Source organism: Cetorhinus maximus, chromosome 3, assembly GCF_964194155.1.
Source record: "Cetorhinus maximus chromosome 3, sCetMax3.hap1.1, whole genome shotgun sequence".
In the NCBI taxonomy this organism is placed as follows: Eukaryota; Metazoa; Chordata; class Chondrichthyes; order Lamniformes; family Cetorhinidae; genus Cetorhinus; species Cetorhinus maximus.
Window position 1 is genome coordinate 107997517 of NC_135881.1, and position 25987 is coordinate 108023503.

A 25987-nucleotide genomic window follows, 5' to 3' on the forward strand; every position below is an offset into this window, starting at 1 on the left:
TCGTGGATAGCATGTTTTAGACCGTTTTTCTGTGTTGGAAAACAGTGAGAGTGACGGTTCCTCTGGGGAGTGCAGCCACGCTCATGGCACTGTGAGTGGCTCAGCTGCACGATGGGGAGTGGGGGAGGAAAAAGAGGGGAAGAGCAATAGTGGTAGGAGACTCGATAGTAAGGGGAACAGACAGGCGTTTCTGCAGCTGTGGACGTGGCTCCAGGATGGTATGTTGCTTCCCTGGTGCCAGGGTCAAGGATATCACTGAATGGCTGCAGAGCATTCTAAAGGCGGAGGGCAAACAGACAGAGACCATGGTACATATTGGTACCAACGACATAGGTAGAAAGATGGATGAGGTCCTGCAAGCAGAATTTAGGGAGCTAAGAAACAGATTAAAAAAAAAACTGAAAGGTAGTGATATCTGGATTACTTCCGGTGCCATGCGCTAGTGAGTATAGAAATAGGAGATTAGTCAAGATGAATGTGTGGCTGGAGAGATGGTGCAGGAGGGAGGGCTTGAGATTTCTGGGATATTGGGACCGCTTCTAGGGGTGGTGGGACATGTACAAGGCGGACAGGCTGCACCTGAACCGGAATGGGACCAACATCCTTGTGGGGGGATTTGCTAGTGCTGTTGGGGAGGGTTTAAACTAATTTGCCAGGGGATGGGATCCTGAGAGGAGGTTCAGCAATGGGGAGATGCACAGCCAAAATTAGAAGAGAGAGCAAGTGAGTGTGGAAGGCATAGAAATTATAGGCCAATTAAGGCACAAGGGAGTTTGGCAAGGTTGGATTTATTTTAGTTTATTTTATTTTAATGCAAGGAGTCTGATGAATAAGGCAGATGAGTTGAGGGCACAAATTAACACATGGAAGTATGATGTCGTTGCTGTCAGAGAGACATGGTTGAGAGAGGGGCAGGATTGGCAGCCCAATATTTCAGGATATAGGGTCTTCAGGCGAGACAGCGAAGGAGGTGAAAGAGGAGGGGTTATCGCAATATTGATAAAGGGATCAATTACAGCAGTAAGGAGGGATGACATCTTAGAAGGCTCCTCAACTGAAACCATATGGATAGAACTGAAAAACAAATAAGGAGCAGTCACATTGCTGGAGTGTACTATAGGCATTTTGCAGATAATGATCATAACTCCGTTAGATTCAAGGTTGCTATGGGAAAGGATAAGGGTGGGCCAGAAATCAGAGTTCTAATGCGGGGGAAGGCTGATTTTAATAAGATCAGATATGATTTGGCCAGAGTGGACTGGGAGCAGCTACTTTTAGGTAAATCTGCGTCAGAGCAGTGGGACTCATTCAAGAAGGAAATAGAGAGAGTACAGGGCCAACATATTCCAATAAAGACAAAGGGCGGGACCAACAAATCCAGGGAACCCTGGATGTCGAGGGATATACAGGATTGGATAAAGAAAAAAAGAGAGGGCTATGGCAGATACCGAGGGCTCAAAACAGCGGGAGCCCAAGAGGAGTATTGAATGTGCAGGGGGGAACTTAAAAAGGATATTAGGAGAGCAAAAAGGGGGCATGAGAAAACATTGGCAAGTAAAATAAAGAAAATCAAAAGTCATTTTACAAGTACATTAAGAGTAAGAGGATAACTAGGGAAAGAGTATGGCCCATTAAGGATCATAGTGATAATTTGTGTGTGGAGCACAGAAGATGTAGGTAAGGTTCTAAATGAATACTTTGTGTCGGTGTTCACAAGCATGAGGGACGACGTGGGTATGGAAATCAGGCAGAAGGACTGTGATATAATTAAAGAAGTTAGCATGGAAAGGGAGGAGGTTCTAAGTGGCTTGGCAGGCTTTGAAGTAGATAAATCTCCTGGCCCGGATGAAATGTATCCCAGGCTGTTGAGTGAGGTAAGGGAGGAGATAGCAGGGGCGCTGGCAATAACTTTCAATACCTCTCTGGCCATGGGCTCTTACCTTCATTATCAGTCTCCCATGCAGGATCTTATCAAAAGCCTTGCTGAAGTCCAAGTAGACTACGTCAAATGCATTAGCCTCATCTTCACACCTGGTCACCTCTTTGAAAAATTCAATCAAATTACATAGACGGGCTAGTCAGATGGGCTGACCAGTGGTAAATGGAATTTAATCCAGATAAGTGTGAGGTAATGCACTTGGGCAGGGCAAACAAGGCACAGGAATGCACGATGAATGGTAGGACCCTGGGAAGTACCGAAGAGCTGAGGGCCTTGATGTGCATGTCCACCAGTCCCTTAAGATAGCGGGATAGGTAGATAAGGTGTTTAAGAAGGCATATGGAATACTTGCCTTTATTAGCCGAGGCATAGAATATAAGAGCAGGGAGGTTATGCTGTAACTATATAATACGCTGGTAAGGCCACAGCTAGAGTATTGCGTGCAGTTCTGGAATCCACATTATAGGAAGGGTGTGATTGCACTAGAGAGAGTGCAGAGGAGATTTACCAGGATGTTGCCTGGGCTGGAGAGTTTTAGTTATGAGGAGAGATTGGACAGACTGGGGTTATTTTCCCTGGAGCAGAGGAGATTGAGGAGGGACGTGATTGAGGTGTATAAAATTATGAGGGGCATAGATAGTGTAGACAGGAAGGAACTTTTCCCCTTGGTGGAGGGATCAATAACCAGGGGGCATAGATTTAAGGTAAGGGGCAGGAAGTTTAGAGCGGATGTGAGGAAGAATTTTTTCACATAGAGGGTGGTGGGAATCTGGAACTTTCTGCCTGCAAGGATGGTAGAGCCAGAAACCCTTATAACATTTAGGAAGTATTTGGATGTGCACTTGCGATGCCATGGCATACAAGGCTCTGGGCCTGGGGTGCTGGAAAATGGGATTAGAATAGTTAGGTACTTGTTTGACCGGCGCAGACTCAATGGGCCGAAGTGCCTTTTTCTGTGCTGTAGACTTCTATGACTCTATGACACTGAGTGTTTTCAGAATTTTCTGTTTTTATTTATTCGATTCTTAATTGGGCCTTCAATATAAAGCACTGCTTGAAATGGAATGTGAAGGTCAGTTCCTATTTATTGGGCCGGGCTGGGCTTTTAATTGGTGGTTGGAAAATTGAAGTGTGCAAAGTTCATAAATATTGAAGAATTCATAATATTTGTTTAATTTTGTTGTTTTCAGCAGCACTTGCATTATGGACTGCATTATCATTGCATTATCAGCTGTTGCATTATGGACTGTCATGAATGTCCCCACATTGGATGGCCCCTTTTCACATATTTCCCTTCATGATTCCTCAATAAAGCTATGGAATCAAGTTGGATAATTGAAAAACTCAGTTGTTACATATGTACAGACACAAATATTTTAGTGTAGAAATAGATTTTCATATTTGCTTTTTCCCTCTGCCTAAGTCTCAATTGCCAAATTGTGCCTGGCAACTGAAAGAGCGAGCAGTTTCCAGGTATCTGATCGTACTGCTCTTTAACACAACTGGTAAGTATAAAGGCACCATGTAGGTATTCCGGTATTAAGTTCTGTTTTCATATATCATTACTTTTCCCTTGCATATCTGTTAATAACCATGAAAATTCAACCAGCAAACAGTAAAAAAAAACAAATCCAAGAATGAAATTTTGTTTGAAGGGGCTAAAATGGATAAAATGTTTAATCATACAATAGGAAGAGGAGAAGTGTGCCACAAGGAGGTCTTATGAGATATGACATGCAGAGTTGGCTGTGGAGGAGATCTCAGAAATTAAGCAATCAAAAATATATTTTAAAAGGGATATGTTATGGATGTTTTTGTTAGAGATGTTAGATTAGTTGTAAATACTTCATGAAATTACTGCAAAGTATGCCACATGAAGCTTAACCTTTACTCAATACCTTAGTGCTGCTGACGGGCGAATGATTTTCAAGAGCATATCTGACATTGTGAATTATTTGTACCTGTTCAAATTGGACTTTGGTAATATAGTTTAATTATTTCAAAAATGTAATGATTTTAGGTGTGTGTGTGTGTGTGTGTGTGTGTGTGTGTGTGTGTGTGTGTGTGTGAGAGTGCGTGCACGCACATGTGTTTGTGTGTATACAAGTAAGTCATTAAGTGATGAGAGCTTAGTAGTCCTTTAGACACTTAAAACATGCAGCCAGCTGAATAAATTAAGGGTATTATAGTATCGTAATTGTGGGTATTATAAAATTATAGCATTACTTTTAAGGTTCCAGATCAGTATGGTCATATTTTTGTATATTGTATATAAATGAGACTTGAAATTCTCCATAGAGAACTTTTCTTTTTTTCATTTACTCTTATTAGAAGAAAACACTATTTTTGTTCTAAATTTGTTCTAATTTATTTCTTTATATATGACCATTATTTATAAACAAACAAATACTCTACAGAAAGGTAACCTTGGTGCATGGGTAGTAATGTGTGCTAGGTGAATATAAATCCTATTTTGTAGAACTGGCATCTGTTCTTGTTGTGAATTTCATGCTTGAGCTGTGCTGATCACCAACTTAGGTTTCACTTTTAATTAGCCTGAGCACACACTGCAAGATAAGATTATTGTAGAGAAATTGAGTTTTATTGATTGTTCTTTTTCATCTTTGTTGTGTCTTTATGAATCCCTTTGGAGCGTAATGGAAAGTGTATAAATGTCTAAAGCTATCCAAAAAACTGTGATTCTTTTGAAAGTTCCTAGCCCTTTTCTTTGTGGTTCATGAGATTTTAAAACATATTTATAAGCTAGGCATGATTGAATTTGTCATGGGCCTTGACCTATTTGGAGATACATGGTTTATGTTCCAGTTAAGAAGCCTCAAGGGGAGAAGTGTCTCATCTTTTAATCTTTTATGTACTTCATTTAGTTCTGAATCATTGAGTGAATTTCTGTTCACTCATACTTCTGTGTTCAAAGGAATTGACCAGTTTCCTTTAACAATTCTCCCCTGTTTCAGATAGGTATGAAATGTGTCTTTTTTCAGGATACTCAAAAGACTGTGAAATGGAAATGAAAAATGCATTGATAACTGTGACCAGCTGTCAAAATGAGCTTGTCTTGCCAACTGCCAGCTTTGCAGTATTGACTAAATGTTTTCAAGGTAGAAACATGTAACCCAATTACCATCAGTAGAAAAGCTTGATGGATAGTCGCACTTGGCCTTAAGAGAGAGAGCTCTGTAGCCAAATGTTAAAACTCCATGCAAAAAGGTTATGCAATTCTACCAATTCTTTTTGGTCTTTTTAAAAACTCATTCATGGGGCATGAGTGTCACCTGTAAGGATTGTCACTGGCATTTATTGCCCAACTCTAATTGTGCTTGAGAAGGTGGTGAGCTGCCGCCTTGAACTGCTGCAGGCCATATGGTGAAGATGCCCCCATGGTGCTCTGAGGGAGGAAATCCCAGGGGTCTTATGTCTTATGGTCTTATGGTTTGATCCAGTGACAATGCAAGAAAGGGGTTATATTTTCAAGTCAGGGAGGCATGTGACTTGGAAGGGAACTTGCATGTGGTGGTGTTCCCATATGTTGTCTTTGTTCTTCTAGGTGGTAGAGATCATGGGTTTGGAACATGCTCTTGAAGGAGCCTTGGCAGGTTACTGCAGTGGATGTTACACACTGTAGTTATGTTTTGCTGGTAGTGGAGGGAGTGAAAGTTTAAGGTGGTGGATCAGATGCAATTAAACAGACTGTATTTTCCTTTATTGTGTTGAACTTCTCGAGTGTTGTTAAAGCTGTACTTAATCAGGCAAGTGGAGATTAATCCTTCACACTCCTGACTTATGCCTTTTAGGTGGTGGAAAGTCTTTGGGGAATTTGAAGATGAGTCTCTTGCTGTAGAATACCCAGCTTCTGATCTGCTATTGTAGACATAGTATTTGTGGAGCCAGTCCAAATAAATTTTGTACTACACTTTTCATGAAAGTATAATAGTTCTTATAATATTATGATTTATTGTAACAGTAGGTTAATAGTGGGGTTTGGATAGTTTCTCTGTGTGCATCTGTGTGTAGGGGGTTTAATTGAATTGTAGACAGCTGGTCTGGAGGCTTTTGAGTCATCAATAAGAAGCTAGGTTTGAAATATTAAATACGTAAACATGGTTGAAGTTTTAGAATGTGAGGTATGAGGAAAATTTGCATTTATAGATAAATTAGGGTAGTTTGAAGTTCAGAGATGATAGGATGTTACACCTAGCTAGAAGAGGTTAAGTCAAACAGTGTGTTTATTTTTCCCAAAGGTTACTGATAAAAAGAGCACTACGAAAAGATTTATATTATGAGAAAGGTAAAGTTGCAAAGACATCGGAACAATGGAATTTGCATTAAAAAGGGACAAACATGTATGAAAGAGATGAGGTTATGTGACAGGGAGAAGGCATTCTAAGATCTAACTCGTGTGAAAAGCCTCAAGCCTCTGTGCATCAAGTTACTGTCTACAGGAACTGAAGCTGAGAAAACTCACTTTGAATTCGACTGTTCAGGATATTGTGTTGCTTTGCCTGGATCTGTTTAAATCTATTTATTTTTTACTGTTGCCCTAACGGAGGCATAACTGGGAGCCAGATTAATTGGGGGTTTAAGAGTTATTATCATAGCAATTTGTAGACCTGCGTATGTGCTTGAAATCATTTTTGTTAATGTTTAATTTAGTTTTCTAAAAACCTCTGAAGTCGTGGTAGTCTTATTCTGAATTCAGGGCATGCATCTCGAAATAAAATACAAATTGAGAAACAGTTGTGACCGCATGATCAAGTTTCCTTCGTGGATTTGATCTGCCTGGCATACATCATCTGCCACGTCATAACACACTTAATCTGTTTTGTCCTGCAGGCAGTGTTCTGAATGCGACCAAGCAGGTAGTAGTGATTTGGAAGCAGATATTACCATGGAAACTTTACCAGATGGGACCAAGAGATCAAGGAGGCAGATTAAGGAACCTGTGAAGTTCACTCCATTGGATATTGTGATTGAACCAAAGAAGATCATGAACAAAAATATGGTAACTTAATCCCTCCTCTTGTATCGCTTTCCTGTGCCTTTCCTATGCCATAAGTTATGATATAGGGGTTACATAATGGTGTAATCAATTTATTCCAAAATGATGTATCAAAAAATTCTTCTACGTGGAAATAGTTGCTTATTGAATGCTTGTCATGTATTACGTTTATCCAATTCATAGAAAGAAAGACAATGTGTGTTTTGCATGCATTTTAATGTGGCTAAAATTATTTGTTGAGTTCTACTGCATGGTCCAAATTTCTTGAAGGAAATTTGGAATTTAAGATAATTTTTGTGTGTGCCTTAATAGAAGGGACACTAGGAGCTGGTGGAAGGATTCCTACCAAAGTAAGTAGCACTGTTTGATGTGAAATACGCATTATTCAGCCATGACTGAGCAGAAATGGATGTTATGGAATTTATTAGTTGAAAAATAAAGTAGCACTTTTTTTTCCATGATTTTGATAATGACGTGATATCATATTTTAGAATAATTGTTAACTTCAATTTTATATTCACCAATATGTTACATTCAGTGATGAAACACATACTTGCTGCTTATTTTAGAGAGTCATACCAGTCCATATGAAAAGGTGAGAACTCAAGTGATTTGACTAGAACTTCAGATGTTTATTGCTGGAAGAGAGACATGTTGTTGAAACCTTTCATCTTGCACTCATCGGGATAAATGCAAACAGGCTGAATTTCAAGCAACCACAGTAATTTTTGCTACAAGAGTGCTGACTGGTTGGCAACTTGACTGATTTGGCTGAGGCGTTGCATAGAGAAAGCAATGAGAAACTATAGGCTACAAGCTCCCGGGTAATTCAAATAAGACATGAAGCTTGGATATATTCCTTTTGTTTGGAGAGAATTGGTCCCTGCATATGAATGTATGTTGCTTCCAGTAATTATGAATCAGCCATGTTATGAGTTTGACTGATTATCTTAAATTGGTTGTTAGTGTATCACATTCAGAATTTTGCAGCAAATGCTACCCCATCACGGAATCACTTCTAACAGTAGGTGTTTTATTTTGGGTTTTCCAAGTGAGGGCTGTTTGAGTACAGTCTGTATTCTGCTTATTACATATTTACATATAACCGTAGGATCATGCTTTTTGATTTAATTAGCCAACGATTGGGGCATATGGCCTACATACCTGGCATTGCACCTATATTGAAATTCAAACACCGCATTGCTTAATTGTGCAGTAGGCAGAACATCTTTTTGAACTGGTGACAGCATCCTGTTAGTGGCCTGCTGGATTGTCACTATAAATTTAAAATCTATTTTGGACTGTTGCCTTAAAGAGGGTGTAAATTGCGAGTCTGGTTAATTGGGAATTTTGGGAATTGTTATCCTCTTAGATAAGATTACAATTATACAGTTAGGTATTTTTTTTTTGTTAATGTTTTAATTTAATTTTTAAAATCTCTGAAGGTGTTAATGCACTCGTTACTTCTGAATTCAGTACACAAACCTTCTTGTAATAAATACAAATTGCAAAACCATTGGGATAGCATGGCCAAGTATCCCTTGTGCATTTGGTCAGCCTGGCAAATACCACCTGCCATACTTGCATATTGGCAGCGTGATTTGCATATTGGCAGCGTGAAGTGGCCTGCTTGTTGTGCATACAAACAACATGTTCCTTCAGTTGCTCGTAATAGGCAGAGTACAGAGCGTACTCAACCAACCCGCATTTACAAAATCTAGAACAAAATATTTACTGTTAGATGCAAGTCCATGATTGGGCAACATTTGTTGAACAATCCTGAATGCGCTAATAGCTGCACTAACAACCAATTTAAGATAATCAGCCGAGCTTGTAACTTGGCTGATTTACACTTGCTGTGTCACGAAGCTATCACATTTTTCAGAGTATTATTGTGGGGTATGGTAAAGTAGGCTTATGTTTTTATGTGTATGGATGGTTCTGTCTGTGTGGCTGATTAATTAAATTAGAAACCGATAACTTCAACCTTGCAGTCTATCAAAAGGGTTAGGTGTACAAGGGCATGTGAAATGCTATCGAGTGAACTTGGATAAAGTCTCAGCAAATAGGGTACAAATGAAATTTGCATTTTAAGATAAGTGGAGAGTTGTTTGGTTTTCAAAGAGACATGGTGGGATGTTTAGAACTAACAAGATAAATAAGGCAGGTTAATACATTGATTTTTCCCAAAAATGCTGGCCATAATGACAACATTAAAAAAATTATATTATGGGAAAAGTAAATTGCAAAGATGTGGGAGCAATGGGATTTGCAGACTAAAGAGGAAGAAATATATCTAAAGAAGGATTGGAAGGCTATGGGGGTGTGGCCGTGTAATATCTGAAAGGTACACCATGTGAAACAGACTAGGGGAAAAGGCCCTAGCCATCCTGTAGAAGTTTGCTGTTCCACTAACCAAAGTTGTGTTAAAAGCCTTTGAAATTCCACTGTCGAGTAGGCGCTCGCGATAACCTTGCTAGATTGTCGCTATAAATTTAATATCTATTTTGGGCAGCTGCCTTAAAGAGGGTGTGTAGTTGGGAGTCTGGTTAACTGGGAATTTTGAGAATTATTATCATCCTATGTAACCGTGTAATTGTAATCTTGTGTATGTTTTTAAGTCTTTTTTTGTTGATGTTTTAATTTAATTTTTAAAACCTCTAAAGGTGTTAATTCACTTGTTACTTCTGAGTTCAGTGCAAAAACCTTCTCGTAATAAATACAAATTGCAAAACCGTTGTGATAGCGTGGCCAAGTTTCCCTTGTGGATTTGATCAGCCTGGCAAATACCACCTGCCGTGTCATAACAGGTGGAAGCAACATGCATTCAAGCTCAGATGTAACATTCTTCTTTTGGACATAAACGTACCAATCATACACCAGGATTGGTGAAGCAATAATGTGGGTTCTTTATTTGAAGTTAAGACTATATACAGATAGAGTTAACTGGGATTCTAGGTATTGTACATCTAATCTCTTCTACTGCTGCTTGCAGACTAACTACAAGTCATGGGACTAATACATCACACCCTATAGAGGTAATAATGGTTGACAGTAGTTTAACATACTCCTTTATAGGGGCATGCGCATCATAATACAACGTCCCCCTTTTTCTAACTAAAGGATTACCTTTAAAGAATCAAAGTATTCACATGACAACAAAATAAAATAAAATGGTGTCTAAATGTACTTCAACACAGAGCAATAAATTTACAAGTCTCTGAAACACATCAATGGTTTGCTTATCTGACCAGACTTAGTTACGGTGATCTTTGGAGGCTGCCGTATGTTTTCACAATGCTGGTTAGGGGTGCTTTGTTTGTGTTGCGTCTTAGACTATTTTCTGTTTTCAATAGGACTGCTCTGTGGTTCTAGTTGTGATAATGTCCTGATTTGGCATCTGTTTCATTACACTGTCATGCCATTTGGTATTCATACTTGGATACGATCTTGGTTCTGGGCATATGCTGATGGTTGCTGGAGAGAGAAACAGAGTTAACATTTTGAGTCCGTAAGATTTTTTCAGAGCTAAAGAGAAGTCGACATATGATGGATTTACTGTTTAAGAGGGGGTGGAGCAGGTGGAACAAGATAGAAGGTCAGGGATAGGTGACAGCTAAGGAGAAATTGATAAATATATCATGGACACAAGACGAAGGGAGCATTAATGGTGGTGATGAAGAGTAAAGAAGGTGCTGAGAGTGGCATAAAGGTAAGGTAGCAGAAGGTTTTAATAGGAGAAGAAGGGTCAGCTTTCATGAAAGCAAAACATAAAAATAAGAGACAGATGGCCCTTTGGGGGAGGGTGGGTTTGGGGAAAAGGATTACAAAATGAACAAACAATTAAACATAAAAAAAAATCTTCCTTTTTCCTTGACCGAGGTTCTCTCCCCCCCCCCCTGCCCAACTGTGTTTGACAGGGCCCTCAAGTCCGATCCATCTCCTGCCCCCTGCCCTCACTCCTTCCCCTCCCTTGCAGAACCATGATAGGGTCCCTTTTGTCCTCACTTTTCACCCCACCAGCCTCCGCATTCAAAGGATCACCCTCCGCCATTTCCGCCAACTCCAGCATAATGTCACCACCAAACACATCTTCCCTTCAGCCCCCCAGTCAGTATTCCGTAGGGATCGTTCCCTCAGGGATACCCTGGTCCACTCCTCCAGCACCCCCCAACTCCCCATCCCCTTCCCACAGCACCTTCCCGGGCAATCACAGAAGGTGCAACACCTGCCCCTTTATCTCCTCCCTCCTCACCGTCCAAGGCCCCAAACACTCCTTTCAGGTGAAGCAGCGCCTCACTTGCACCTCCTTCAATTTGGTCTGCTGCATTAGCTGCTCCCAGTGCGGTTTCCTTTCCATTGGGGAGACTAAATGCAGACTGGATGACTGCTCTGCAGAACAACTTTGCTTAGTCCACAAGCATGATCCAGACCTTCCTGTTGCTTGACACTTCAACACACCATCCTGCTCTCTTGCCCACATGTCTGTCCTTGGCCTGCTGCAATATTCCAGTGAAGCCCAACGCAAATTGGAGGAACAGCACCTCATCTTCCGATTAGGCACCTTACAGCCTTCCAGACTTAACATTGAGTTCAACAACTTCAGACCATGAACTCTCTCCTCCCTCTTGTCTCTCTTTTTTATCCAATTTTTATTTATTCATTTTTTTTGTATATTTATTATGAATTTTTTTTTATAGTTAATGATTTGTTCATTTTGTAATCCTTTTCCCCCAAACCATGCCCACCACAGGGCCATTTGTCACTTGTTTTTATGTTTTGCTTTCGTGAGTGTTGACCTTTGTTCTGCTATTAACACCTTTTGCTATTTTACCTTTATGCCACTCTCAGCACCTTCTTTACTCTTCACCACTACCATCCACACTCCCTTTGTCTTGTGTCCGTGACATCTTTGTCAATCTCTCCTTAGCTGTCACCTATCCCTGACCACCTATCTCGTTACACCTGCTCCACCCCCTCTTAAACAGTATAAAATCTATCATATTTCTACTTCTCTTTAGCTGTGATGAAGAGTCATATGCACTTGAAACATTAACTCTGTTTCGCTCTCCACAGATGCTAGCAGGCCTGCTGTGTTTCTCCAGCATTTTCTGTTTTTATTTCAGATTTCCATCATCCGCTGTATTTTGCTTTTATGCTGATGATTTCTGTTGGATTTCGGGTGCCTTCAGTTGGGTGTTGTACTCAAACTATCTGTCTGGTGTTCAGGTTGAGTAGCTCATTTCCTGCATGTGGTCATGGGCACCTTTCATCTTCCCCTGTTTCTGAGTAATGCATCATATGCTCCTGGGAGTACCTGAGAGTGATGACAGGAGGTTTGTCTGCACTTGTCTGCTGAATAACAATTCTGCAGTTGAGGGAGTGATCACACTGAACTGTGTCGTTCTAAGATACAACATGACCATGTGTAGATTGAGTTTTGTTTGACTGCACTTCGTGATTAAGAGTTTTACTGTTTAAATTATACATTCCACCATTCCATTGGATCTGGGGTAATGCGGTGATGAAGTGCCATGACACGGTTGACTCCCCACTTCACACATCGCTTTAAAGGGCCATCCAGTGTACTGGGGTCCATGTCGGAAACAACCTCCTCTGGTGCCTCAAAGAGACTGAAGATCAAATTTAGTGTGTCTGCAATAGCTGCACTATATGTGTCATGTAATTGACAGATGATGGGAAATTTGGAGAAATAATCCATTACATTTAAAAAATCACCTCCGTGGACGCTGAAGAAGGCAGTTGCGAGTTTGGTTCATGTATGTGTGGGTACCTCGTGAGGCAATTTCTGGTTGCTTGACATGAAGGTTTGACATACTTTACATTCCTTCACAACCTTTTCAATGTCTTTGTGGATTCCTGGCCAAATATACCGTCTTTCTGGCCAATCTTCTGGTTCAATTAATTCCCATGTGTGCCTCGTGCAACTATTGGAGGCTATCAGGTCGCGTGAACCTGGATTGACAACTTGCTTTTCTTTAAAGATGACTCCTTGAGATATTCCAAGTTCATGTGTAAAGGGCCAAAATAGTCTTACAGCCTCTGCAACATCCTGGAAGGACTCTGGCCATCCGTCAGTCACTGTCTTCCAAAGTTGCTGTAGTACAAGATCATTGGATGTTTCCTACTGCACTTCGATTGGCCAAAATGCATAAGGTCAACATGCTGAACATATTCTATTTCAGTGTCCAGAAGATCTACTTACAGATCTAGGGAGATGTTAGGTAGATGGCTTAGAGTGTTGGATATGACCATGGAATTACCCAGTACAATCGTAGCCTTGTGTTTTGGCTAGTAGGCATTGTAATCTTGGCACCCTGCCAGCATGTTACGTTCTTCTTTTTGACGTAAATGTACCAACCATTTCAAGAATTGGTGAAACAATAACGTAGCTTCTTTATTTGAGGATAAGACTATATAAAGAGTTAACCGGGAGACTAAGTATTGTACATCTAATTTCTACTACTGCTGCTTGCAGTCTGACTACAAGTCAATGGACTAATACATCACATAACAGCAGAGACCAGTTATCTGCAAAATAGAAGAATATGTTCAAACATTGTGCCATTCTTGAATTGCCTGGGAGCCTATTGCTCCCCGTTGCTTGCTGTAGAGCAATGCCTTGGCCAATCAGAGTTGATTTGCCAACCAATCAGCACCCTTTTCTTCTGTAGTCTAAATTGTTGTGATTGTTTGAAATTTGGCATTCTCGTCTTTGTCCTAATGAGTGCAAGATGAAAAGCTTTGGCAACATATTTCTCTTTTTAGATGTGTCTTTATACTATTGGTACTATTTTCGAAGCTTTGCGTATGGAGAACTTACAATTCCACTTTCAACTTATGCCACACCACATAATGAGTATTGCAAAATCTGGAATTCCAAATTTATAAGGATTATTTGTGATTCGTATTTCATATGTGCTTTGATTCCTCGGTGGCTTATATACTCCAGTGCTGGTAACAACCCTACTCAACCTTCAGATTCTGAAGTTGCTCATCATTGGAAATAACAGAGTAATGTTGCATTGAAAATGTTTCGTGTTCTGAATAGAATTCTTCAATACTATTAACAGGTACTGCCTGATGCAAGAACCACATGCTCATCAATGGTAAGAATCTATACCAAATTCACAACAAAAACAGTTGGCTTTGACCACAAATCTTCCTATTGATATACCTCTGGCAAATACAAAAGCTGTTGACCAAGGAATTTCCTCCTAGAGTTTCTGAAGGATTTTTTTTTTAGTACGCCCTCTTCTGATATTGTAACGATCCGGCCAATTACTACTCCATCAGTCTACTGTTAATTGTAAGCAAAATGATGAATGATGTTGACATTGCTATCAAGCAACATTTACTCAGCAATAACCTGCTGACAGATCCTCAGTTTGGGTTACACCAGGAGCATTACTTGACTCTAGACCTCATTACGGCCATGGTCCAAACATGGGCGAAGAAACTGAATTCCAGAGGTGAAGCGAGAATGACTGCCCTTGACATCAAGGCAGCATTTAACTGAGTGTAACGTCAAGGAATTACTACAAAACTGAATCTTGGGAATTGGGGCAAACTCTCCACTGTTTGGAGTCATACCTAGCACAAAGATGGTTGTGGTTGTTAGAGACCAATTATCTCAGCCCGGGATATTACTTTAGGAGTTCCACAGGATAGTGTCCTAGGTCCGATCACTTCAGCTGCTTCATCAGTGACCTTCCTTGCAAAATAAGGTCAGAAGTGAGGATGTTTACTGATGATTGCACAGTGCTCAGTATCATTCGCAATCCCTTAGACACTGAAGCAGTCCATGCCTGCATGCAGCAAGACCTGGACAACATTCAGACTTGGGCTCATAGATGGCAAATAACATTTATGCCACACATGTACCAGACAATGACCACCTCCAACAAGAGAGAATCTAACCATTTCCCCTTGATGTTCACCGGTGTTTCCATCACTGAATCCTCCACCGTTAACATCCTTGGGGGACTAGAAACTGAACTGAACCAGCCATATAAATGTTGTAGCTTCAAGAACAAGTCAGAGGCTGGGAATTCTGAGGCGAGCAGCTCACTTAACCCCCCAAAGACTATTCACCATCTACAAAGCACAATCCAGGAATGTGATGGAATACTGTCCACTTGCCTGGACAAGTGTGCCTGCAGCAACACTCGAGAAGCTTGACACAGTCAAGGACAATGCAGCCCGCTTGTTTGGTACTCATCCACCACCTTAAACGTTCACTCCTTCCTCTGCCAGCGCACAGTGGCAGCAATATGTATCATATACAAGATGCACTGCAGCAACTTGCCAAGATTCCTTCAACAGCACATGGACTGCAGCTGTTCAAGAAAGCAGCTCACCACTACCTTCTCGAGGCCAATTAGGAATGGGCAGCAAATACTGGCCTAGCCAGTGATGCCCACATCCTGTGGAAAAAAAAAAGAAAACGTCTTCCAAATCCACATTCCCTACCACTTTGTAGGTCATGGACAGCAGACACATGGTACTACCACCACTTGCAAGTTTCCTTTCAAGTCACAAATGATCCTGACTTGGAACTGTATCACTGTTTTCTCCACTGTCGATGGCTCAAAACCCCAGAGTTCCCTCCCCAGCAACACCCGTGGATGCACCCACATGGACTGTAGCATTTCAAGAAAGTGGCTCATTCCCATTTTCTCATGGGCAATTAGTGATGGACAATAAGTGCTGGTGTTGCCGGCAACACCAGCATCCCATGAATGAATAAAAAAAACAAATTCACAGCATGCTGCCATGCTCTGTACAGAAAACCAGTACTGTTGCCCTTTCCAATTCCAATATTAATTCACAAGACGGGCTTTTTAATGATTTTTGTTGACCAGTTCTGACCCCTAAATACCAAATAACTCTTGAAGCTATAATTTTTTTGTTCAGAATAGTAGGATAAATACTGTATTCTGCCAGTGAGCAAGATGCCTGTAGTGGGGAACAGACTGTATAAGCTTTCAGTAAGGATTATCAGCAAGAAGAAACTATCCCTTGGCATTCCTGCATGTAAGAATCCAATCACATATCTCTCAATTAATCCCCTCACAGTTGCACATCTGTAACTTATTATCCTAGAGAACATGAGCTCCATGTTCTGTGGCATTCTTCAATCTATGTTGGGGAATCTGGAACAGTTTTCCACCATCATCCAGTTCTTGCTACTTAGAATTTTTTCTTTACTTATTCTTTACCTATTCATGAAGAGTGTGGTCTGTAGCTGAGCAGTGAGTGACAGAAGCTTGGTTTACTCCTCTTAGAGAAGTGTTGAGAGGAGATTTGATAGAGGTGTTCAGAATCATGAAGGGTCTAGACAGAGTAGATAGAGAAAAAAAAGGATTGAGCATTAGAGGACACAGATTTAAGGTATTTGGCAAAAGAAACAACAATGACAAGAGGAAAAGCTTTTTTATGCAGTGGGTGGTTAAGAGCTGCAGTGTACTGCCAGAGAGGGGAGGCAGACTCATTTGTGGCTTTCAAAAGGGAATTGAATAAGCACCTGAAGAGAGAAAATTGCAGAGCTACAGGGAAAGGGTGGGGGAGTGCGACTAGCTGAATTGCTCTTGAGAGCTGACATTCAATCAACGGGCAAAATAGCTGCCTGCTATGCTGTGTGCTGATTCTACTCTACCCATCACAAGACTTTGAATATCCACCTCTGCAATATTGCCAATTCTACCCCTAATTTAGCTCTTTCTTCGCTGAAACTTTCTTATTGTTCTGTGGCATGACTTTTGTTTTCTTTCTTTGATTTGTGAATTACCTTGGTCTTTGTAAACAATAATGGTACTGCATAACTGGTTGCTGAATTAGGGAAATCACAGAGGAAACTGGCCATCTGGCTCATCAGTTCTGTCTTGCCATTTTTCTCCACATGAGCCCTCAGTCTAAAGCCACCCTTCTGTTTGTTCCTTATACCTTTTTAGTATTCCTGATCAAGCATATATTCAGTTTCTTTTTAAGACTATTTATGGAACCTGCTTGAGCAATTTAGGATGGAGAATTCAGATTCTAACCAAAATCTTTCAGTAAATAAATTTCTTCTAACCTTTCCTTAAATTATTTTTATACCTTACAAATGAGATTGACATTTTGCCCAGCTCACTGTATCAAGTATATAGGTGAACCACTCAGATTATTGCAACAGCAGAATTAACTTTTGTAGCATTTGAAGTACAGGCCATTACACACAATATACATGGCACTGATGCGTAGCATTATTTTATTTGAGCACTTTCAATATAAAAGCTTAAGTTTTTGAAACTCTTAAGAAAGAGGCTGGTGTTGACTTGTTAGAAATATGTTTGTCCCGCCAACATCATCTGGCAATCACCTATTGAATTTTCTTTGAGATAACTATTCTACAATGGTCATAAATGGAATTGGCAATCCGGTGCCCTGTGCCATAAGAGTGCGAAGAAATGGTTTCATGTTTTTACTTCATATATGGTTAATTCTTGAACTTGGCCACATTAAACCAAGCTGAGGAAAGGATGGTGAATGGGAAAGTCATGTGAATTCACTTTCATACAGGTCATCATGAAATAAATAAAAAAGCAACAAAGGCAGAGAGTTAAGAAACTTTTACAGAATGAACCTAGACTTAAATAAGATTCATTTTTTTCTAAAGATTTGGTAACTCCTTAGGTGCTGTAATGACTTTCTTACCCTGTGTCTCATTTCAAGATTTTGATGTTGACCATTTTTCATAAAGGATTCAGGAGGGGATTGCATGCTGTTACGTTTGAGTGGTGCTTTAAAGCAACATTTTTTAATAAGTTTTTAAAAGGCATCAAGGAACAAGGTGGTGTAATGCTAATGAAATAAGTTTTGACGTTGTTTCCCCAAAGAGAGTAAATCCCAAACAGTTATTTTTGTCTTGGCATTGCCAAACACCTCAGATCCACTGTTTTAGGAGGCACTGTGCAGTCTCAGACATTTGGCTGAGGTTACATGGATCCTCCTTTGGGCTTGTGAACACTGGGAGATAAAAAGATAGTGACAGCCATGTTATTTTTACATTCAGCTTCAAATGGTAAGATGTGCATTTAAAAATGTCGAAACATGGTGCAGAATAGCTTAATTCAATTCTACTTAAAGGTTCATTATTTATCTTTAATGTCAGAGCTAACATCTTTTCATAAAAACAAGGTGCATTTTGTTGCATAATGTTGTTAATATATCCAAGGTTACTTCCCTAATATTTCCCTTACCCTTTTAATGTTATCAAAAGAAAAAGAGCTTTTTTCTTGAAACTGGTCTACATTTATTTTTTTTTAAGTTTACCATGCTTCCCCATACACCGATTAACTGCAGCTTTTCTATTTCCTAATCTAATAATGTGAATGCAAAAGATGATAACCCCAATACAATGGTTGGCTTGTGCAGATTTATTTTATTGAAACTTTCAGTATAGTTCTTTCCATACATTGTGCCAACGTTATTTTGTACTAGCAAATGGTCAAGCATCCAGCCAAACTATTTTTGTGAAGTTTGATAAATTCAGCTTGACTTCTGGGCATTGACAATTTTGTATAATTTTTGCCTGTTAGCATGGGATATCTATACGTATATGCTATTGTGTTTCAGAAATATGTGTTTTCTGAAGCTGAAGTAAAAGAGAGGAGTATTGTACGTTGCAACTAACCTCTGCAAGGAACTGGAGAGTACATGATGCTATCTTCCAGCTGATAGAGAAGCTGCCCAGACCATAGTACAAAACTCCACAATCGCCAATGCCATTCTTCGATCTTCCAACACATGAACACACATATGAACATACAACTTGGATCACATTTGTTTGTTTTGTTTTTCTTCATTGGAACAAGAATAGGACTATTGTGAGGTGTTCTCAGCTAATGAGATGGAGTTCGACCTTGCTCGATTGTAAAGTTCCCATCGCTAGTGGCAGATGCAATAATGAAAACATGATTTGCCTGTTATACCTGGCGGTGGATTATAACTGATTAGCATTGTAATGTGTGTGTTAAGGTCCTTCATTCACATTTTTGTTAAGCGCACAATCTTATCAAAACTCTTCCTTTTGTAGGCAAGATATACAGATAAGAGTTATGTAAAGACAAAGTAAATATAGAGATAGATGTAGATTTATACTCTTGTTGTAATTTAATCCAGAACTATTACTGGGACTGAACAAGGACTAGGATTCAACTTCATAGCAAATGAAGTACTTTTTGAAGTTTAATCACTGCTATAATATAGACACACTGCAGCAAATCTTCACAAAGCAGGATCCTACAATAATGCCATGGGATTTTTTAAAATCCACTTGAGAGGGCAGACAAGCCCTTGATTTAAGGTCTTATCCAAAAAACACTACCTGAGAAAATACAACACCTTCTCAACACTACACTGGGAGTGCCAGCCTCAGTTATGTGCTCAAGTCTTTGGAATGGAGATTTAAGTCCAACCTTCTGACTCAGAAGAGGAGGGGTGGAATTCTTTGCATAGTAAATGAATACGGAAAACCACCAGGGACCATCTAAACAATTGGTCAATTTCATGGAAGCATTGATATTGCAGCATAGGAGAAGCTACCCACTCTAATTTCAATTTCCTGCCTGTGTACAACACGAGTGAGTGACTTAAACCAGGATTGCTTCCAGTTCTGCACTGCCTGCTCTTTGGCCAATGACTGGATTGACTACACATTTTTAAATAGATCAGGGAAGGGATGTTTTGCTGAGCCTAAATTACTCCATCTGGAAAAAATTGTCTCTAATCTGACTGACAAGAAAAATTTCAATCCTACAATTCACAGAATCCTCCTAACTTAACTTGATATAATCAGAGTTTAATTGAAATAAAGTTCTACAATGAGTAGCGTGAAGAAGAAAGATAATTCATTAAATTGCATACGCCCTAATACAGCTGTATCTTCTCGAAATAAATGGAGCTTTTAAAGCTATAACCAGCAACTTTGTAAGTGACTTCAATGCAAATGTCTAATGTTATTGCTTTTTGGATGACATCAGTGGCTGCCCTTTTTAAATGTGAGCATTTTAAGTGGCGGAACTTCTCAGTCAAAAAGTTGAAGTTCAAGCTCCAATCCAGAGACTTGAGCATGTAATCCAGACTGACACTCCCAGTGCAGTGCTGAGGGAGTGCTGCACTGTCTGAGGTATGTTGTCTTTTGGATGAGATGTTAAATCGAGGCCACTGCATTATTTTAAGAGCTGAGGAATTCTGCTTTCCGGCCAACATTTTCCCTTGGATCAGTGCCACCAAGTTCAAATATCTAATTGTTTCATTGCTGTTTGTGGGACCCTGCTATATGAAAGTTTGCTGCCATATTTTTTTTACTCATTCATGGGATATGGGTGTCGCTGGCTAGGACAGCATTTAATTGCCCGTCCCTAATTGCCCTTGGGAAGGTGCTGGTGAGCTGCCTTCTTGAACCGCTGTAGTCAATATGCTGTAGGTGTACCCACAGTGCTGTTAAGAGGAAGTTTGAGGGTTTTGACCCAGCAACAGTGAAGGAATGGCAATATATTTCCAAGTCAGCATTGTGTGTGGCTTGGAGGGTAACTTCCAGGTGCATGCATCTGCTGCCCTTGTCCTTCTAGATGGTAACAGTCATGGGTTTGGAAGGTGCTATCAAAGGAGTCTTGATGAGCTCCTGCATCTTGTAGATGGTGTACACTGCTGCCATTGCACATCAGTGATGGAGGGAGTGAATGTTGGTGGGTGGGGTGCCAATCAAGCGGGCTGCTTTGTCCTGAATGGTGTTGAGCTGCTTGAGCATTCTTGGAGCTGCACTCACCCAGGCAAGTGGAGAGTATTCCATCGCATTCCTGACTTGTGCCTTGTAGATGGTGGACAGGCTTTGGGGAGTCATGAGATGAGTTACTCGCCACAGGATTCCTAGCCTCTGACCTGCTCTTGTAGCCACAGTATTTATATGGCTAGTCCAATTCAGTTTCTAGTCAATGGTAACCCCCAGGATGTTGATAGTAGGGTATTCAGTGATGGTAATGCCATTGAATGTCATGGGGTGATGGTTAGATTCTCTCTTGTTGGAGATGGCCGTTGCCTGGCACTTGTGTAGCGCGAATGTTACTTGCCACTTCTCAGCCCAAGCCTGGATATTGTCTAAGTCTTGCTGCATTTGGACATGGACTGCTTCAGTATCTGCCGAGCCACGAATGGTGCTGAGCATTGTGCAGTCGTCACTGAGCATCCCCGCTTCTGATCTTATGATGGAAGGAAGGTCATTGATGAAGCAGCTGAAGATGGTTGGACTTGTGGGTACAGGCACAAATTCAAAATATGCAAATGGCATGAAATTTGGTAGTGTAGTAAACAGAAAGATCGTAATAAACTTTGGGAGGATGTAGACAGCCTGGTGGGATGGGTGAATGCATGACACATGAGCTTCAGTACAGAAAAGTGAGGTGGAGGAAGAATGAGGTGAAACAATAAAAGCTAAATGGTACAACTTCAAAGGGAGTACAAGGACACTGACCTGGGTGCACAAACCTTTGAAGGCGGAAGGGCAGGTTACAGAGCAGATAATAAAATGTATATGATCGTTGGCTTTATAGATGGAGGCATTGAGTGCAACAGCTAGGATGTTGTGCTAAACTTATGTAAAACATTAGTTTGCCCTCAGTTGGAGTATTGTACCCAATTCTGGGCACTATACTTTGCGGGGGAACATTTGGGTAAGAATGGCACCCTATCATAATGTTTAGTTAGCAATGGGGAAGAGCAAGGAACAATCTCATATCAACTTCTAAATTGGAAGAGGGCTAATATCAATGAGATGAGAAGGGATCTAGCCAGGGTAAAATGGAACCTGAGACTGACATAAAAAACTGTAACAGCACAAGGGGGGATCTTTTAGGAAGAGATATTTCAGGTACAGGCTAAGTACCTTCCAACAGGGAGAAAAGGTAAGGAAGCCAAAAACAGGGCTTCATGGATGACAAAAGAGATAAAGATTATGATGAAACAAAAAAGGAGAATGTATGATGCATGACAGGTGAATTCTTCAAGTGAGGATCAGGTCAGATACAATAAGTTGAGAGGGGAAGGTGAAGAGGAAAGTAAGACCGGCAAAGAGAGTATGAGAATAGAATGGCGGTTAACATTAAAAGGAACCCAAAAATCTTCTGCCAGCATGTAAATAGAAAGTGGGTAGAAAGAGGTGGAGTGCGTCCTATTAAGGACAAAGAGCTTATATATGCTGAGAGGCACAGGGCAAGACAAGTTCTTTGCATTGGTGTTTATTAAGAAAGAAGAATCTGACAAAATATCAGTAGAAGTAGACATAGTGGAGGCAATGGATGGTGTGATAATTGAAAGGGAGGAGGTGCTGGGAAGGCTGGCTATGCTTAGAGTAGATTAGTCCCCTGGTCCAGATGGCTTGCATCAGATTGCTAATAGAAGCGGTAATGGAGATAGTGGAAAGGTTTGCTTTAATCTTTTAATCTTTCCTAGATATGGGGGAGGTGACAAGATTGGAGAGTTGCAAATGTGACACCCTTACTCAACAAGGGTCCTAGAAACTACAGGCTAGTTAGTTTAACTCCAGTTCTAAGGTTTTGGAGTCCATAATCGGGGTTGGTGGGGGGGGGGGGGGGGTTTGGTGGAATCAACAGGCACTTGGAAAGGTTTGAGTTAGTTAAGGCGAGCCAGCACGGAGTTGTAAAAGGCAAGATCGTGCTTGACTAATCAAGTTGAATTTTTTCATGAAGTAGCAGAGAAGGTTGATGAAGATATTGTAGATGTTGTTGTGCGGTAGATGTTGTCTAAATGGATTTTAAGAATGCATTTGACAAGGTGCCACATAAAAGGCTGCTTAGCAAAATTGAAGCCTCTGAAATAAAAGGATTAGTGTTCAAATGAATGCTGACTTAAGGACAGACAGCAGCGAGTTGTGGTGGATGGTTGCTTTCAGACTAGTGGACAGTGGTATTCCCCAGGGTCAGTGCTAAGACCACTGTTTCTTTACTATATATAAATTGGACCTTTAAAATTCCAAAATTTGCTGATGACACTAAACTTGGAGGAGTGATGAGCAGTGAGGATGAAGCAAATTTCCTGCAATGGGACATAGGCTAGCAAAATGGGCAGGCAAGCGGGACATGGACTTTAATATTGAGAAGTGTGAGGTGATGCATTTTGACAGAAGGTGTCGAAGGTGGAATATAAATTTAATGCGACAATTCTAAAGAGTATGCAGGAATAGAGGGACATGGGATCTTGAGCTTCATAAATGGAGACATTGAGAACAAAAGCAGGGAAGTTGTGCTGAACTGTTAGAAAGCTCTGGTTAGGCCCCAGCTAGAGGATTGCTTCCAGTTCTGCTCACCACACTTTGGGAAACATGTGAATGCCCTTGAGAGGGCGCAGAGGAGATTTACCAGAATTGCTCCAGGGATGTAGGTGGTTTTGTTACAATGTTGGGTAAGAAAAGCTGGGGCTGCTCTCCTTGGAGCAAAGGAGATTATGGGGTGCTTCAATAGGTATGTACAAGATTATGACAGGCTTAGATAAGGTAAACAAAAAATCTCTTTCCATTAGCTGATGGTACAAGAACTAGGGGATACAGATGTAATATTTTGGGTAAGAAATGCAGGGAGAATTTGAGGAAGAACTTTTTTACCCAGTGAGTAGTAATGACCTAGAACTTGCTGCCCAATGAGGGTGGTGGAAACAGAAACAGTCAATGATTTCAAAAGGAAATGGGATCAGCTCTTGAAGTAAATAAACTTGCAGGGCTACAGGGAGATCGAGCAGGGAACGAAACTGACCAGATGACTCCCTGGGGAGCAGGCATAGACTTAGTCAGCCGAACGATGACCTACTGTGCTGCAAATGTGACTCTATGACTCTACATATATAACCCCTCGTGTCAAAATATATTTTTTTGACAGCTGCTTGAAATTTTCTTGGGGGACTACTTATGATTTTCAATGGCTACTTTTTGGTTTTCAGGATCTCTTTTTTCATCTCACTAACTCCTTTATTCGGTGATGCATTAGTAACATTGCTTTCTATATTGGTGTTGACATATGGGGCATTTGGACAGTCACTACCCCTCAAGTAATTCACAGTATGTGAAACTCTATGAGGTGTGATTACACAAATGCAAATGTTTCTTATGATATAAAACTGTTCAGTAATAAACTACCCATTTAACACTGTTTATTACAATAACATCCACAAGATTTTCCCCATACAGTAGCATTAGCTCCAGAACCTATGCAGCTTGACGTTAGAAACTACACATTTGTTTGCAAAGAATTCATTACCTCAGTGACTTAGCTAACTGGGAGCCAGGAAAGCAGAGTATTCCTTTTGTTCTCTCTCTCTCACATCCCCCACCCTTGGCAGCCTCTCTCCCACACGTCTCCTGGCAGCCCCTCTGGCCCCGGCACCTTTGGCAGCCGCTCCCCACCCCCCCTCACCAAATGCCTTGAAAGCCCCTCTGACCCCCCTCCCCCCAAGCCCCAAGCTCCCCACCCTCAGAAACTTTTCTGACACCGCCCTCCCTTGGCAGCCTCTCTGCTCTCCTCCCTTGGCATCCCCTCTGCCCCCTCCCACCCCATCGTAGCTCCTCTGTCCCTTTCACTGCCGTGTTGTGCTAATTATTTCCTCTAATTTTTTTTCCTGCTCTCTTGTCCTTGAAAGCATTGTCTTCCTTTCTAGGCTATGATTCCGTATTGTACAATTCATCACTCAAGTGGTCATTGGTTGTATACAAGCTTTGACCCATGAATGTCAACAATTATTCGACGACAGGAGGCCCAATCTTACCCTCACTAAACGTCTACGTGTGCATTGCTTGCAAAGGTGTATGAATAATGATTAGGAGCAGAAAGGATGGCTGAGATTTCCTTCTGTATTACAGGTCCCTGTGGCCTGTTATAGCACTATTACTACTGCCCTGCTTGTAATCAGGTTACTCAACACAGACCTGAAATTAAATTTTGGGCATTTCTGGTCTGAGCAGGTTTCTTCACCTCTGAAGGGAGCTCAAGTATGTTCTATTCTTAAAAATAAAAGCACTGAAAATGCTGAGAATGTACTCCTATAGTCAGTATAGCTGCATAGTCATAATATTTGGAAAGATCCTTGAGCATACACAATATCAATCTAGAGGATTGTGAAATGAATTTAACAGATAATGCTTTGAGAATATACATGCCAGAGCCATCCACCCGTTGCATTATTATGTACTTGGAGACAAAACCAAACCACTTACTGCAAAAAAGCACTGTTGAAGAATGAAACCTCTACAATCATGCAGGTAGCACGTTGTAAAAATAAACATAATTCAGTAAAAACAGAGTTAGAAATCCCAGATAAAATGAAGAAGGTTTTCCTGGACTGCAACCTCCTGCACCACTGCCCCCGCCCTCACCTTCACTTATTCAAACCCTATTAGATATATACCTTTCCTCAGTTCTGATGGCATATCATAGACATAAAACATAAACTCTGTTTCCCTCCACAGATGCTGCCTGACCTGCTAAATGTTTCCAGCATTTTCTATTTCTATTGAACTACGCTGCCTGAGAGGCAGGTTCAATTGAGGCATTCAAGAAGGAATTGGATTGAAAAGGAAGAATGTGCAGGGTTACGGGGAGAAGGCAGGGGAATGGCACGAAATGAATTACTCATTTGGAGAGCCAGCGCAGATATGACGAGTCCAATAGCCTCTTTCTGTACCGTAACATTACAGCCTGTAATCTCATGGCTCAGCATATTCCTTGCTGTACCATTACCATCAAGCTAGGGGAATCAACCATGATTCAATGAAGTGTATAGAGGAGCATGCCAGGAGCAAATGCAGGCACAGCTAAAAATGAGGTGCCAACGTAGTGAAGCTACGACACAGGACAAGATGCATGCAGAGCTAAGCGATCCCGTAATCAACAGATCAGATCTAAGCTCTACATTTCTGACATATACAGTCATGAATGGTGGTGGGTAATTAAACAACTAACTGAAGG

General features: G+C 40.8%; 1 protein-coding gene across 10 annotated transcripts in view; it reads left to right on the top strand.

Moving 5' to 3' along the window:
* Window positions 1-25987, top strand: part of phf14 (PHD finger protein 14) — a 313616-nt gene that overhangs the window by 146540 nt on the left and 141089 nt on the right. For 5 of the 10 annotated variants that reach the window (XR_013576193.1, XM_078538816.1, XM_078538820.1 and 2 more), the window contains 2 exons: window positions 6791-6959; window positions 14051-14086. Coding sequence is in view for 8 of the 10 variants with exons in the window: in XM_078538816.1 (XP_078394942.1) it covers window positions 6791-6959; window positions 14051-14086 (205 nt within the window). In the remaining 2 variants the exon portion in view is untranslated. The remainder of the gene's footprint in view (window positions 1-6790; window positions 6960-14050; window positions 14087-25987) is intronic. The other 5 variants (XR_013576194.1, XM_078538817.1, XM_078538821.1 and 2 more) reach the window with 1 other exon arrangement.